This window comes from Benincasa hispida, chromosome 6 (genome assembly GCF_009727055.1).
Source record: "Benincasa hispida cultivar B227 chromosome 6, ASM972705v1, whole genome shotgun sequence".
NCBI lineage: Eukaryota > Viridiplantae > Streptophyta > Magnoliopsida > Cucurbitales > Cucurbitaceae > Benincasa > Benincasa hispida.
The window spans coordinates 51,822,682-51,840,002 of NC_052354.1; the positions used below are offsets into that span (position 1 = coordinate 51,822,682).

The window sequence follows — 17,321 nt, forward strand, 5'->3', positions numbered from 1 at the left end:
TACGCAAAATCTATCTGAGAACTCTATAAATAGAGGATTCTCTTCATTTGAGAGACAAAAAATTTTGCAAAATTCTACGCTCCAGAGAGCCCAGAGAGAATTATTCCAACATTAGAGACTCCCAGACTCCTGAAGCTACACACTTTTTGAACAAGTCTTTTAAAGATACAAAGATTCTTCCAAAACTTCGACTTCAAGAACATCATGCGCTCTACTTCCTCAAATCAAGCATACACGTTCAACCAAGTGAGAGTCAGAGGATCAAGTACTAGAGATCGAATCACATCGCATCAAATCAACAAAAACACAAATTCAACTCCACGAAATAAGTTTCCCTGGAAACCTCATGCAAACAACGATTAGTTTATTGAAAATGGGATAAACGTACCACCAAGTATAAAAATTTTAAGTGGGAAGCTTTTTTTTTTCTTTACCTCAAAATTAAGTTTGGTTGTTTTCAAATATAAAAAATGACCTAACTTATTTATCAATATAGTAAAATTTCATTGTTGATCAGTGGATTAGTGATAGACACTGATAGACATCTATCACTGGTATAGATGTCTATCAATATTTATCACGAATAGATAATAATATTTTTTTATATTTAAAAATATTTTTAGCGACTTTGTCATTTAAAACAACCTAACTTCTCAATAAAAAAATTTCACTCACGTTTAAAATTTACCGGGTTAAAAACAGTTGTTTTTTCAAGGGAAAAAAAAGATAGAAAATTAAACCATTTCCATTTGAACTTGATTGGACGGTTGAAATATAACATGACAAAATGATTGTATTTTGTCGACAAATTGCAGCAAGAAATATCTAAAATTATTTATGTGGCTGTGGGCTTTGTTACGTTAAAACTGGGCCCAGGTCCTACCAGCATTTTATGAAAGTTTTGTTATTTTCGTAATTTTGTTATCGTACGAGGTTGACGATGACATTTCATTTTTGTCGTCTTCTGAATCTTTGATGGCCTTACTACAAATCTAAGTCAACATTATAATAATCTGTTCTAGATATGGAATACTTTAGAAATAGTAAATACTTTGATACCTTTAACAAATAGTAAATATTGTGACAAATAGAAAGAGAGAAGATACATAGAAAATAGTGTTTATGAAAGACAATAAGTACAATAGCAAATAGTATTTCAAGAAATTTATTATACTTAATTGTAAAGTATAAATTATTGTAATTATTGCCAACAAGAATATAGCTCAACTGACATAGTGTTTGTACTGTCGGTTTCAAGATTTGAGGTTTGATTCTCTCACCCCATACTTTAATTACAATATATATTTTTTAAAACAATATTGTAATCATCACTATTATATTTGAAGTCCTGGTGAGTAATAGTCCACTCCACTAACTTTAAGTGGTAAAACCAAAATTAGATATTTCATTTTATTCTTAACACAAATTATACACAGTTAGCCAAAGCGAATATAGTTTAACGGGCATACGGATATATTAGCGATGAAGAGGGTTTGTGGTTCGAATCCCTCTACCTCTATTGTACTAAAAAATTGTACACACTTATGAGTCTCTCTCATGGTTTGATAGTGATTGTTTTGTTATACAAATTACTATGACTTTCTTTCTATAAACCGAAAAGGCAAAACGAATAGTTGTTATTGGAACGTGGTGAAAGTCTCATATATTTCTCTCTCTCTATATTGGTATAGATTATTTAAATGATATGAAGCTTTTTTATGGTTTCAAAAGTTAAACCATGATATTTATATTCAAAGTGAATAATATCATATAATTAATTGTAAAGATATGTTGAGAGTTATCGTTATCCGAAGTGTCGTTTTTAGTTTCTCTTTCAATTTATCCGCACATACACACATGTATGAAGATTTTTTTTTTTTTTTTTTTTTTTGTATTTTTCTGATATATTTTGGAATTGAAAGTTAATATATTAAAAGACTTGAAAAGTGAAATTTCCCATTCTTATAAAAATATGATGCCCTCCATTTAAAAAAGATTCTCTCCAAACGTGACCAAATTGACGAATGAAAATTGAATGATAAGCTTCTAATGTTGAACATGTGAAAAGTATCACAAACTTTCATTGAAAATCTTATCCAAAATAATAATAATAATAATAACTACTTCACGACGAGTCAAAGAAAAAACGGGAGAAATTTGACTAAATAGTTTATTTTTTGAAATATTTGTAAATACATATGTTTGTAGAACTAATTGCACCAATATATACATATACATACATATATATACATACATACATATATATATATATATATAATTTTGAAATATAAATTTTAAACGATAAAAGTTTTGCATGTCAAATTAGTTAGATCAGTCACATCACATAGCGACATAAATATATTTATAAATTTGATTTACTATTTAGAATTTATTCTTTCATTGTTGATAGATTGAAACTAAAGATTTTTTATTTTCACAATAGTAACTAATAAATTTAATTTCATTTTATAGCATATGATATCCCATATAAATTAAGAAATTCATTTCATTAATTTTATTTCTTTTGTTAGACTTTTAGTTCACTTGATGGTTTTCACTGTCCTTACTCTTTTTGTTATTTTTCTCAGTTTTTTTCTTAGATAAGTATAATTGTTAGGATAGTCGAAATACTAACTATAGATATTATTGAAATTAATAAATTAAAATATGCAAGAAAAAAAATTAACATATAAAAATAAACTAAGAATGGTAGCATTCAATTTAATTACTTTTATATTAAACTGAATTTTAAATACCTAAACTTAATTGGATTTATATATTTTAAAGGTTAAGGGCCATTTTTATGATATAATGAGACCTTTCTCAAGGTCTCTACCAATAGTGAGGAGAAAAAAAAAAAAGGAAAAAACAATCAATCATATCAAATTATTTGTGGTTGTACTAAAGAAAGAAAAATAGTACAAAATTCAACCTACCACATCTAGTTGCCTCTAAAATGTATTAACCACAACTCATTTTCTACTTTTAAATTAAAAAATAATTATTAAAAAAATAATACGTTAGATTTTTTTAATACATAGTTGGTTTATAGATTTAAACCTCTAACCTAAAAAAACTTATATATCAATTAAAACACCTAACACCTAATTCATGTTTTTAGATCAAATAAATCAAGACAACCCCAATAAAATTCAACTCCCACATAATAGCAATTGACATATATAACTTCATACTAAATTGGAGATTTAAATCTTTATAGATGCAACCAAAACTTACAATAAAGAAAAACCGAACCAACTAAATTTAAACATAATTACTTATATTTTTTTTCATGATTTAAACATAAATTAATCAAACAAAGCGGATTACACCTTTACTTACATTAAATTTCAATTACCTTTCACTCATTAGTATTAAAAAAACATTCTTAACTCCTAAAATTAGATGGACTAAATTGACGTAATATAGCCTAAAAATACAAGTTTAAATTTATATTTACATTCTAATTTTGATTAATAAAAAAGGTTTTAATTAAATCCCATCAATATTAGCCATGTGAAGGCCCAACGAAGAATTTTAACCGTACAAAGAAGAAATAACGACGACTCAAAGCCACTACTCCTTAATCCAATATTAATGACAAAAATGCTCCTCAATCTATTGTCCTTATTCGTAATTTCATCCTCCATCCACGGAATATATATAAACCCCCAAACTGCCCCTTCTTTTTGCTGAGCACCATCATTATTATTCGATTCTGACGTTTTTTTGTAACCCCGTTTTTCAGTTATCAAATGGACGATTCGAACGAACACAAAGGAAATTCCTCGCCGTCGTCTCTGAAGGAGATGCTCAAATCTTCTCTGTGTTTATCTTGTTGCCTCCGTAAGCACCGGAATGGCCATCATCATCACCATCACCACCACCACCATCACCGGCGGATGTCAATTTCCTCCGACGGCGATTCGCCTGGACCGCTTATGAGGTGTTCCTCTGCCAAGGATAAATCCAGATCTCGTGAGAGTCCTGAGATCAAGGATCGACGTCCTCATTTCATTTCGCGACTCGGTCGCCATGGACGTCGTCACTCTGCTTCCGCTGATTTCCGCTACGATGCGCTTAGTTACGCGCTCAATTTCGATGAAGGATACGATGAAGGCCATGTTGATGATGACTTTCCTCTCAGAAATTTCTCCTCTAGGTTACCGGCTTCTCCGCGGAAATCCTCGCCGTCTTCGTCAAATGCGTCGAGGGAGATGATCACGGCGTTTAGTTAATTAATCGAATAATTCGTAGAGGCGTTTCGTGGTTTAATTCGCGGCCGATCGTTAATAATTACAGCAAACGGTACGGTGTGGTTATACTTATGAACGACGAGGTTCAATGGAACGGAAGCGATCGAATTCCAAAAGGTACATTTCGCCAGATTTTCAATACACAAATCCTCTGGAAATGCGTTTTGGTTTTGCGTAACTTTTTCTTCATGGAAATACCACATATATATATATAAGTGCGTGCCTGTGTTTATATAACATATTCGGATTTTGCAACATAGTTTTCATATTGTTCTTGTTTAATATATATAATGTGATCTAAATCTTATCTCGTTCTGGTTTGGGAAATATTCTATCTCGTTAACTTTTCCTTTAAATTTCCAGAGTTATGAACGCGAATGTTCGTATGCCTTTTGCCGATCTTACACAAGTTTGCTTCACTTCTTTAAGTTAAATCATGAACAAAACGATCAAAGAAATTTTATAGATTGACGGAGAGTGAGTTCGTATTTTCCTTTTCTACCAAGAAATCCAAATAGCAACTCCTTTCATTCTGAAGAACGACTGAATTTTATTCCAATAAATAAATTCATAAATATTGCTTTAATAATGTTTGAATCTTACTAAATAAATGATTGAATCACAATCAACATAATATTTTTTTTTTATACAATAGGATAGAGGAATTCAACTACAAACTTCATGATTTGAACAATGCTCTATTGATTAGGATGAACATACATCCAATACAACCAATATAAAGTATGTTTTAGTTAAAAAAAAAAAAAAAACTCTAGAAAAACTGTTTTGAAGTTTGAACTCAAATAGTTGTTATAAAAAGAATTATATAAATAATTAAATTGATGCGAATTGGTACTTGGCATGTGTAGGTTTATTATTTCACATGTATAATCAATGATGCTTTTTTTTTCTTAGTAATAATTGATTTTTCAGCCATTATTAAAAAAAATATGACACTGAATATATTTTAAAAGAAAATACTGATCTGCACCTTAAGACACTTATGTATATTTTAGTTAATCGTTCATATAATTTGTCAAAGGACAAATTCCTTTTATTTATTTTAAAATATTTTTATTTTATATATTTGGCGCATCTTTAAGATTTTAGTTTTCAAATTCTAAAAATCTCTAAGAAGATGGTTGGGACAAGGATTATCTCAAACTATAATAATCATCTCTTTCTAACTATATAAGTATCATATTTTCCTTTTTCTATCTACAGAAAGTATCTTTTTAATTTTTTTTTTAAAAATAAAAAATAAAAATTGACCTATATCAATTTTTTATTGAATACAGTACGGGTTGCACATGAGATAGTGTATCCTACTTGCACGTAAGTTTAGTTTTCATTGGTAAAGCAAAAGTTGAATCGAGGGCTATTAAAGACTTTTTCATTTTTATTTGTTGAAAGGCAAAGAAGCTTTTCTTTTTCTTTTTTTTTTTTAATAAATTTTTTTAAAAAATTATTTCTCTGCAGCCATTTTTTTTAAAATTTTTTTTTTATCATTCATTGGAGTGATAGTTACGATTTAGTTAGATTCTCTGCTCTGTCCTTTTTTTCTGAACCAATCTCTGTTCTTTTTCCTAATTTTATATAAGAAGAAAAACTTTAAAATGTTCTCAGGAAAGAAGAAAAAAAAAGTTTATTACATAGCAGACAATTAATTAGGCACCACGAAGATGGAATAGCTAAGTACCAAGGTATTTTTTGGTATTTTTTTTTCATGCATGAATTTCTGTAGTTTTATTCGAAGATTAAAATATCGATGTCGATATTGACATCAATATTTCAATTTTATGGATATATCTATGAATATTTATGTAATCATGAATTTTATAAAATTTATTTAAATTAATAATTAAATTTTTACTTTCAAACTAAGTTATGAATATTATTATTCGTATGATATTGAACTAAATAGATGACATTTTCTATGTTTTACAAGTATTAATAAAAAATGTTAAAGATATTCATGATTATTTAATGTCAATATCGAACTCTTCGATTTACAATGTATGACATATCAACGTATATTTTCATCCTTGATTATACGTATATTTTTTTTAGTACAACAAATGTAAATTGAGATTTGAACCTCTAATTACTAAGAAAAAAAATGACCCTATTGAGATTTTTTCTTCTAAATAGTAATCCACCCACAAAAGAAGAAGAATAAAAACTTCACATAAGGTTAGAATTTTTAAAATGTTTAAAAGGCTTTTCTTAATACAATAGACTTAGAATTTCTATGTTACAAGAAAATGTATATGTATGTAATTTATCGTCGAGTTATTTCACATTGACCACCTGTTTTTATTGTTATTTCTATTATATTATTTTAAAAAAAAAAGCTATTTTAATATATTAATTTACTTGAACTAAATTCAATTTTCAAAATTGGAAAAACAAAGTATGAAGAAAATACGACATATATTATATCAAATGGAGTTTTAAAAAATTTAATAACATCTCACTAAAATTTTTTAAGATCACTTTTGTTTATATCCAACTAAATACTACCAAAATTTTGAAACCTATAGGCTGAACTCATTTTTAACAATTTTCAAACCTCCCTCTAAAAATAATGTATATATTTAAAGGGATAATACTTATTCAATGCTCTCCTTTCTTACACACTAAAAATAAAATAGAGGAATCGATTAAACAAAGTGTCACATGACACACTGTTATTGAATACTGTCTAAATGGTACAATAAATGAGTTTTTTTTTTCTATTCAAAATGTTTGTACACACTCACTATGACCAAAAAAAAAAAAATTCACATATTTTTTGTTTTAGCATTTTTTTAAAAAATATTATATATACTATTATCAATGTAAGGGTGGAATTATTGTATTAATTAGTTCAACTAGGTTTAAGTTCAAATTTTATGAATTTGATAATGGCACTATTATCATTATCTTTTTGAGCCTAAAATGGATGGTCAATCATTAAAACATTTTGGAAAATTTTTAATAATTTAACTACTAAAGCATTCGAATATATAAATAATATCGATCAAGATATCAACTTAGACATAATTTCACGGTCAAAAGATCTTCAACTCTATTTTCAAGTTTAAAATTGTTGTAACTTCTAAATTAATCGTTGTTGAATATATTTTTAGAAAAATAAACTGTCATATAGAGTAATCAAGCATTTGATAAAATTCAAACTTAAAAATAAAAACGTAAACTAAGGGGGGATAAAATAGAACTTTAAAAAAAGTAAGCTAGGAGAACCATGATTTTTTTTGGAAATCAATCTCAAAAGCTACCTTACTTAGATTTTAGTAATTTATGTAATTCAATACAACAAAATGGTTCTTCGTAACTCTAAAAAAATGTCATAATCACACTTCGTGACTCTTTTTTTAGTTTTGGAATCTACCATAAAAAAAGTGTATAAATGATACATGAAAAATCAATCATTATTGATTGTTTCATGACTTTTTAATTCAGTCAATAATAAACATTTGTTGACATTTATTACTTATCACGACAATATTTTCTTGTCAATAAATGTCTCAGAAGTTGACTTTTTCTGTAAATTAAACATACATTAAAATCTGTCACAAAAACATTAATAATGTCACATTTACAGTGTCAATAATGCCTTAATTGTGACACTTGTCATTGGAATGTAACAAATGCTTTTAATCATAGATAACTATTTGTTTAATACATGGTATTATACCTATAATTCATCCAATTTTGACATAAAATATGTACACAAATATAAATATGAACTTTCATATATAACAATGATGATTGTACATTAATACAAGGAAACTATTTCCGACGAAACTAGTAACCAAACTTTGATTTAGTTGTTTACAAAGAAACTAAATACAACTAAGTGTTAAGCACTATCCCAAAAAAAAAAAAAAAAACACAAATAAATAAGTGGTTTCTTGGCTTCAATGTGCTTCTCCAATCCCTAGTAAAAAAACAACATTCATTTTAGAACTCAGCCCAATACATCAATGCCAACAATTATAACATTATTTCATTAATTAGTTACACATTTTTAATGTTTTCAATCTACCCAACTTATTAAACATAAAAGAAGGTATCATGTTTAAAATATTGATGTCATTAAATTTTTTATCTACAAACAAACTAACAAAAGTTTCATTCATATCACATAGTCAAAATATACATCCACTCATAATACATCATACAAAACATTCTTCATGCTCAAAAGAGATGTTCTTACCTTGACAAGAACCTTAAAACTCAATTTGAACACATTGAAACAATCTGGAACTACAGACAAAATGTTTAATTTTAAACTTAATTAGAAATCTTGAAATACAATCAAATTTAATTAGAAGTAAAATGCATCATGCCTATCATCCAAAATCACAACAACATAATCAACGCAAAGCTCATTACAAAACCATAAAATTTATAGACATATACATGTGACATCTTATAATTAATTAAGTAAAAGAAAACAACATACTAATATTAAACAAACAAATTTGGATTCTGCTTACTTATGTGCTTCTAAAACTAATACAAACTATCCTAAAAAAAAAAAAGTTTAAAGATTAAAATTCAATTTTAAGACTTTGATCAATTTTGAATAGATCTAAACGAATTCAACTTTTATGATCAACAATCTAAGTAACTAAACTAAGGAAAAACTCTAGAATCAGATTTAAAGTTACTAAAACAATATAAACAAAAAGAGGCGTTCTAAACATGGCTACATTCTACAATCCCTAATTCCACAATCATATTCAAAATTTCAAAAACAATCTAAACAAAAAGAGGCGTTCTAAGCAAAGCCGCATTCTACAATTCCTAATTCTATAATCAGATTTGAAATTTCAGAACTCAAACAAAGGCATAGAGTAAAAAGAGAGAGTACCTCAAAGATCCTATTGAAGAAATGGAGAGTGAGAGTACATTTAAATAAAAGAATCCTCTCATCACCGCTTGAAAAGAATCAAAACGACATTGCTGTCACACCTCGTCCCAGACTACCATCTGAGCCTAGGAAAGGACATGACTGCAGCAGTTATCAACCCTTTTGCTGACACTTACTGCCTAATAACTCTTGCGGAAATAACTCTGATACCCAAGTATAAACTTATACACAACGGATGCCTCTTAGGCCAAAAATTTATTAATTCAAAAGCACAACATATTTAAAGTAATTACAAAACTAGTTTCGCAAGTCCCAATGCCCAAAACCTTGGTCCCTATATGAACAACTATAACATGTGTACAATATTTATAGTAACCACCTAGCAAACAGGTTACAATATCTTTGTCCTTTAGTGGCAGAGCAGATGCAAAGCTATCTCCTGAGGATTTGATTGCTACTTAGAGGAAAGGAAAATATTTGAAAACGGGGTGAGCTTGCTAGCCCAGTGAGTGACTTAAGAAAGATAACTGATTCTCATGCAAAAGTCTAGGTAAAGAGATTAAACTGAAATATAAACTTCTACAGTAACCTTATACTGCAGTACAAACATTTTCCAAGCATAAAACATGTAAAGCAGTTTTTTTATTAGAAAACATTAACACTGTTTCTTAGTTGAGAATAACCCCGCTGTGGTTAAATCCCAATACCAACTTCTAGTCAAGAGGGAACCCTTTTGCTCAATCTCTGACTTTAACTACCTACGTGCACATGGACATACTAGTACCTTCATATCTTAGTTACTTCTGCTCAGATACCTTCTTTAAACTTATCCTTCAGTATCGTGCTGTTCGGATACCTTCTCAAATATCCTTCGGTATGGTGTTTCAAGTAAAACTAGTCATAAACGACTCTCTCTTTAAAGCATGTAAAGTATAACGCATATAAAACATGTCTTTAAAGATACTAACGCATGCTGGGTGTATTTAACACACATAAATAGCTTTTCAATAAACTTTTCATACATGGCATGCGTTTAAAACATAACTCATGGTTTACTTGGAAACTACTTTATAAAACAAGCTGGCATGAGAATAATCTTTCTTTAAAACATGGTTTCTTTAAAACATTGTAAATATTTTAGTCATCACCTTGTCATCTAGGAACTTTTCACTCTAGAAATTCTTTGTTTACCTCGGGCTCCCTTTTGAACTCCTAAAATCCAGATTCAATTTAAAGCTCAGATTACTCATAGTTATAAGCCTTATTTTGAGATACTTCTTTCTATAAACATGTTCTAAATATCTCAGGAAACTTACCCTAAAATCTGAGCTTAGAACTCCTCGTGGTTTGGCCGGAATCTTCAAATCTTCAAGATTGGCTCAAGCTTACCTGACAGCTTGACCCTTTTGTCTTTTTATCAGTTTCCAGCCCGATCCCTTAGAGCTTCTTCTTCAGCAGCCCTAGCCTGAAAACTAAACTCGCGGAGCTTTCAGGTGGCTTTGAAATCACTCCAAACGCACGAGTATACTGGGAGAACTCTTTGTCCCAAGTTGATGTTGTTTCCAGACTTTACTGTCTACTGCATCTCCCCTTTAAGCTTTATGATCAACGCATAAATTTGCTATCAATGCAAAGTTTAATCAGCTTTCCCACTCTTCTTAATTTCTTTTGAATTGTGATATGAAAAAATTCCTTGGCCCTATTTATAGGCGTTCAAAAACTTTCCAAGGTCGACACTTCTTACTTGGCCGCATGTCCAAGTGTTTCTTCCTCACACTATCAACGCAACCTTCTATCAATGCAATCTAAGGTGTCTTCTTCATCCTTAGCCAGCACAAAATGCTTAATTTTGCATGTCTTCTTATGCAACCACCTCATTTGCTTAAGGCTTAAGATTTCTTCCCAACAAGACACATGTCCAGGTGACGACCTTGCATGTGTCTAATCAACCTCATATGCGTTAACCACAAATGCGCCCATCCAATTTCCGCAACCTACCTATGTCTGGACACCATCAACCAGTGCATGCGTCCATTTACTCTTACCTTGTGCATCTAATCGACCCAACTTAGTCACAAATGCTAGATGCTTGCAAGCTCATCTTTGGCCGCATATGCATGGCTTACCTTTGCTCTATGTACTCAACTAGGATAATGACCAACACTCCTTCAACGCATACTACTAGTTTGTTCTATACGCCCATAAACCCTTAGACGTTCTACGCATAGCACATGTCCAGCGCATAGCACATCACCAACGCATAGTGTAGCACTATCACATCCATCGCGGTATACCATCGCATAACACTGTCGCGTCCAACACCATATGCGTCCCTCGCTGCATGCCATCCATCGACGCATGCCTCGCACCGCATCAACGCATGCCCTCGCCTCACCGCATGCCCTCGCATCACTGCATGCCCTTGCATCGCATGCCCTCGCATCATCACAAACTACCAACGCATTTCCTTCAGCCGCATGCCTTTGGCTGCTTACCATCGTATCCATAGTGTCCAATGTCCAGCGCCCTTGGATGCGTTGTTCTAACCTCTAATACACTCGGGTACCGCATGCATTGTTCTTGGCCACACTTTGGCTTCCTTCAATGCATCAAATAACCTCTAAATGATAAAGGCCAATGCATGGACAACACTTAGTCAATTTTCTTGCTTTCAATGCATGGGTTATACTTGGCTAATTTTCCAAGTTTTTCTCTAAAAGTCAAGTTTTCAAATTCACACTTTTCTTCTAATTTTCCATCCTTTTCTCTACAATTACACATTAGTTTCCACATCAACCTACTCACCACACTGGTCTCATTAGGGAACATACTCGAGTAGAGAAATTAGGGTCCAGGGTTCACATTTACCTTCCCCTTATGAAAATTTCGTCCTCGAAATTTCGTTACAAGTCTGTCAATTAAACAACTGCGGATACTTGTTTCTTATTTGCTCTTTAGCTTTCCATGTTGCTTCTTCTATGCTAGGTTTCACCATAGTACCTTTATCAATGGGATTGCCTTATTCCTTAAGACTTGTTCTTTTCTGTCAAGAATCTCCACTGGTTCTTCTTCATAAGACAAATTCTCTTTCAACTATACTGGTTGCTCAGGCAACACATGGGTAGGATCTGACACATACTTTCTAAAGCATTGCTACATGAAACACATCATGGATACGAGATAATTCTAGAGGTAAATCCAATATATATGCCATTGGGCCAACTCTTTCTATTATCTCATAAGGTCCAATATACCTTGGGCTTAATTTCCTTTTCCTACCAAACCTGAATATTCCTTTCCATGGAGATAACTTAAGAAATACTTTATCACCAACTTCAAATTCCAATTCTCTTCTCCGCTTATCGGTATAACTCTTTAACCTGTCTCGAGCCGTCTTAAGATTATCTCTTATAATCTTAACACTGTATGATGTCTGTTGAACAAGTTCTAGACCTAGTAATTTCCTTTCACCGGCTTCATTCCAACATATCGGAGTTCTTCATGGTCTTCCGTATAGTGCCTCATATGGTGCAATTTCAATACTCGAATGGTAACTGTTGTTATACGCAAATTTGATCAACGACAGATGCGTATCCCAACTGTCATTGAACTGCAATACACATGCTCTCAGCATGTCCTCTAATGTCTAGATTGTCCGCTCAGACTGACCATTCGTCCGTGGATGAAAAGCTGTACTGAAATATAACGTGGTACCCATAGCTTTCTGTAAGCTAGGCCAAAACTTCGATGTAAACCTGGAATCTCGATCTGATACAATTGAAACTGAAGCCCTAAAGTGACTCATAATTCGATCAACATATAGCTTAGCTAATTGGTCTAGGGTAAAAGTAACTTTAACAGGTAAAAACTTAGTTGTTTTTGTCAATCTATCTACAATTACCCATACACCATCATAGCTCGTTGGTGTCCTAGGTAACCCAACAGGAAATCCATCATAACATGTTCCCATTTCCACTCTGGTACTGGGAGTGGATTAAGTAATCCTGCTCGCCTCTATCTTTCTGGCTTAACTTGTTGACATATTAGACACCTGTCAACATACTCTGCTATTTCTCTTTTCATACTAGGCCACCAGTACGATGTCTTTAATGTTCTGTACATCTTCGTACTGCTTGAATGCATAGCATAAGCCGAACTATGTGCCTCTTCTAGAATAGCTTGTTTAAGTGCTAAGTTATTAGGTACGCATACCTTACCTTCTTTTAACAGCACTTTTTCTGTTCTTAATTGGTAGTCCGTCCTTAATTCTTTACCTACTTCTTTAGCTAACTTCTGAAGATCGGAATCCTTTAACTGTTCACGTAGAATATCTTCTACGAGAGTAAGACGTACTTGAATTGAAGCTAGTAAACCTCCTATTTGACCAACTGATAATGCTGCTTTAGCATTATACAACTCATGTATCAGTTCACCTTTCACTGAATAGATACTAGCTCTAGTTGATCTGGTGTTTCGACTTAGAGCATCAGCTACCACATTTGCTTTACCTGGGTGGTAATCAATTGTACAGTCATAATCTTTGATCAACTCGATCCATCTTTTCTATCTCAAGTTTAGCTCTTTCTGATCAAAGATATACTTCAGACTTTTATGATCAGTAAATATATGACAATGCTCACCAAACAGGTAATGTCTCCACAACTTTAGAGCCAACACAACTGCTGCTAATTCTAAATCGTGCGTAGAGTAGTTACATTCATGCTTCTTTAACTGACGAGAAGCATAGACTACTGCCTTTCCTTCCTGCATCAGCACACATCCTAACCCTTGTCGGGATGCATCATAATAGACCTCAAACTCTTTACCCAGTGTAGGTAAAGTTAATACTGGTGCTGACATTAGCCTATGTTTCAACACTTGAAAACTGTGCTCGCATTCTGGCGACCACTCAATCTTCGCATCTTTTCTGGTCAAGTTTGTCAATGGCAGAGCTATCTTAGAAAAACCTTCCACGAATCTCTTGTAATACCCTACTAAACCCAGAAAACTGCGTACTTCTGTTATGTTCATGGGTCGTTCCCAGTTGACTATTGCTTCTATCTTTTAGGAATCTACCCTAACTCCGTCAGCTGAAACTATATGCCCAAGGAATACAACTTGGTTTAACCAAAAATCACACTTACTAAACCTGGTATATAACTTCTTTTCCCTTAGCATTTGCAGCACCATCTTCAGATGTTCTTTGTGCTTCTCTGTACTACTAGAATATACTAGTATATCATCTATGAAAACTATCACAAATTGATCTAGATTAAGATGAAATATCCTATTCATCAAATCCATAAATACCGCAAGAGCATTCGTCAATCCAAACGACATTACTAGGAACTCATAGATGTCCATACCTAGTTCTGAATGCAGTCTTTGGAACATCAGTGTCTTTCACCCTCAAATGGTGATAACCTGACCTCAAATCTATCTTAAAGAATATTGTGGCTCCCTTTAACTAATCGAAGAGATCATCTATACGAGGCAACGCGTACTTATTCTTAATGGTCACCTTATTCATCTGTCTATAATCTATACATAATCTAAGAGCACCGTCTTTCTTCTTGACAAACAAGACAGGCGCTCCCCAAGGCGACACACTGGGTCTAATGTACCCCTTATCCACAAGTTCCTGTAACTGAACTTTTAACTCCTTCAGTTCTGTTGGTGCCATCCTATATGGTGCCTGGGATATAGATGCAGTACCTGAAATTAACTCAATAGTAAACTCTATTTCCCTGTCAGGTGGTAAGCCTGGTAACTCTTCAGGGAACACATCTAAGAATTCTTGTACCACAGATACGTCTTCAGGTCTCAGCTTCTTATCCTATGAAACTGCTACATAGGCTAAATAGGCTTCACATCCTTTACTCAGCAGTTTTCTAGCCTTCACTGCTGATATTAAACTTCCTAGAAGTATTCTTTTACTTCCTACCAGGGTTATTTCTTTTTTACCTTGTTTCTTAAACACTATTTCTTTCTTAAAACAATCCACAATGGCATAGTATTTACTTAGGAAATCCATACCTAAGCTAATATCAAACTCTAATAATTCTAACGGAATCAAGTTAACCCATAAACTCTGATTTCCAAGAATTACTTCACAATTTCTGTAATACTCATGTACAACTAGAGTATCTCCTACAGACGTAGAGATAAACAAATCCTCATTCATACGCTCAAGCACTCTATTTATATGCAATGCACACATGCTAGATATGAATGAGTGCATAGCACCAGGATCAAATAACACATAAGCGGACTGATTACATAAAGTTATCGTACCAGTTACGACATCTGAGCCTCTTCCACTTCTTGGTGTGTCACAGCGTATACTCTACCCTGCTGCTGTTGTTATTGTTGTTGCTGTTGGGGTCGTCCATCTATCCCTTTCTGCTTAACTGCACCGGATCCTTCACCTCTGGCTCCGGTCGCTCTAGATTGGTCAACAATCTGGGTAACTCCTCTTTGTTCACCTTGTGCTCCATGACCTAGCTGGGGACAATCTTTCTTGAAGTGCCCCACTTGTCCGCACTGAAAACACACATTTTTGTTGCCATAACATACTCCTGTATGGTGCTTACCACAGTTTACACATAGTGGTCTCTTTCTTGTACTAGCTACTGACTCACTACTACGACCTGATACTGATCTACCACTCGGTCCAGCTGTAGGTCTTGACGTCTTTCGAATCGAACCCTGTTGGCTTGTGCCTCCAAAACTTCTCATATCTGACTGTCCAGAGAATGGGGGAATAAAACTCTTACCTCTCGTTTCTCCAGGCACCCTGAACTATCCCGCACCTGGCTGAAGTATATCTTCCCTTGCTACACTCCGCTCAACTCTGATAGCGGTCTCAACTAACTGAGTGAAATTTACCCAATTAGATGTAGAGGTAACGGGTGTACGTATCTTTCTTCTTAGGCAATTCTCAAATCTTCTGGATCTCTCTTTTTCTTCTGCAATGATCGGAAGGGCATACTGAGATAACTCAGTAAATCTTTGCTCATACTTAGCAACCGTCATCAATCTCTGAGTTAGCCTAAGAAACTCATCCCTCTTTGCTTCTTTAAAACCACTAGGGTAGTATTTATCCTCAAATACTTGTCTGAACTCAGGCTAAGTCATAGTTTCTGAACTACTTCTTCTGGCTTCTATCACTTTCCACCATTTTTCTGCCCTTTTCTGTAGCAAGAATGCCGCTAATCCGACCTTACGGTCCTCAGGGCATCTCATAATATTAAAACATTTCTCAATTAAGTTCAACCAGACTTTAACATCTACTAGATCTGTGGCTCTATCGAAGGTCATGGCACCTAAGGCTTTCAGCCTCTCGACGCCGAATTTCTTCTCTGGATCGATCTGAATCGATCCTACACTCGCCGCCAATCTCTGGGCGATTCTATCAAATACTCGATCCTCCATCTGGGGATCTACCTTCACCCGTGGTGTACTGAACTCATTTGCAGAAGTCGCTTCCTGCCCTTCTAAGTCTCTAACTCTCTTCCTTTTCAGATTTGGGTCCTGTCTAGCTTCAGGACCTCCGCTGGTAGGGTCAACATTCCTCTCCTCAGTCTGCCTGCTCAGCTTACCACTTCTCCTCAGCATCTTTGCCTAATTATTAAGTACACATGTTAGGGACTTACTTATGGGACACAATCTAATGCATGAACTCTCTCTTTCACCCAAAATCTCATGCTTTACACTCAACCTTTTCCCAAGTTTTACGTATACCTTTTCTTTGATACCAAGCTGTCACATCCCGTCCTAGACTACGCTCTAAGCCTAGGAAAGAACATGACTGCAGTAGTTATCAACCATTTTGCTGACACTTACTGCCTAATAACTCTTGCAAATAACTCTGATACCCAAGTATAAACTTATACACAGCGGATGCCTCTTAGGCCAAAAATTTATTAATTCAAAAACATAACATATTTAAAGTGATTACAAAACTAGTTTTGCAAGTCTCAATGCCCAAAACCTTAGTCCCTATATGAACAACTATAACATGTGTACAATATTTACAGTACCCACCTAGCAAACGGGTTATAATATCTTTGTTCTTTAGTGGTAGTCCGGCTTGGATCTGTATCTGTCCCCATCCTCAGGAGGTCTATCCCGTGGTGGTCTGTCCAGTCTAGAGTAGTGATCTCCGTGGGCGAGGCGTGACG

At 33.4% G+C, this 17,321-nt stretch overlaps 2 protein-coding genes across 2 annotated transcripts; one reads left to right on the top strand and one right to left on the bottom strand.

Moving 5' to 3' along the window:
- Positions 1-3,666: 3,666 nt before the first annotated feature.
- LOC120080223 (homeobox protein MOX-2) lies at positions 3,667-4,574 on the top strand. The gene has a single exon (XM_039034802.1). The coding sequence runs from the start codon at positions 3,756-3,758 to the stop codon at positions 4,236-4,238; it is 483 nt and encodes a 160-aa protein (XP_038890730.1). The 5' UTR covers positions 3,667-3,755; the 3' UTR covers positions 4,239-4,574.
- An 8,063-nt stretch (positions 4,575-12,637) lies between these two features.
- LOC120079293 lies at positions 12,638-14,169 on the bottom strand. The gene is made up of 5 exons (XM_039033447.1): positions 13,987-14,169; positions 13,779-13,902; positions 13,351-13,628; positions 12,853-12,906; positions 12,638-12,748 (listed from the first exon to the last, which is right to left on the bottom strand). The coding sequence occupies exons 1-5, from the start codon at positions 14,167-14,169 to the stop codon at positions 12,638-12,640; spliced, it is 750 nt and encodes a 249-aa protein (XP_038889375.1).
- Positions 14,170-17,321: the final 3,152 nt, after the last annotated feature.

Excerpts from the sequence above, each read along its gene's own strand:
- LOC120079293 (XM_039033447.1), bottom strand. The coding sequence starts at position 14,169 with ATGAACATAACAGAAGTACGCAGTTTTCTGGGTTTAGTAGGGTATTAC. Across the intron at positions 12,907-13,350 it reads TGCTGTTAAAAGAAGGTAAG|ATCGAGATTCCAGGTTTACA; the intron begins GTATGCGTACCT and ends CAATTGTATCAG. Across the intron at positions 12,749-12,852 it reads TAGCTTACAGAAAGCTATGG|TTCAATGACAGTTGGGATAC; the intron begins GTACCACGTTAT and ends TGTGTATTGCAG.
- LOC120080223 (XM_039034802.1), top strand. The coding sequence starts at position 3,756 with ATGGACGATTCGAACGAACACAAAGGAAATTCCTCGCCGTCGTCTCTG.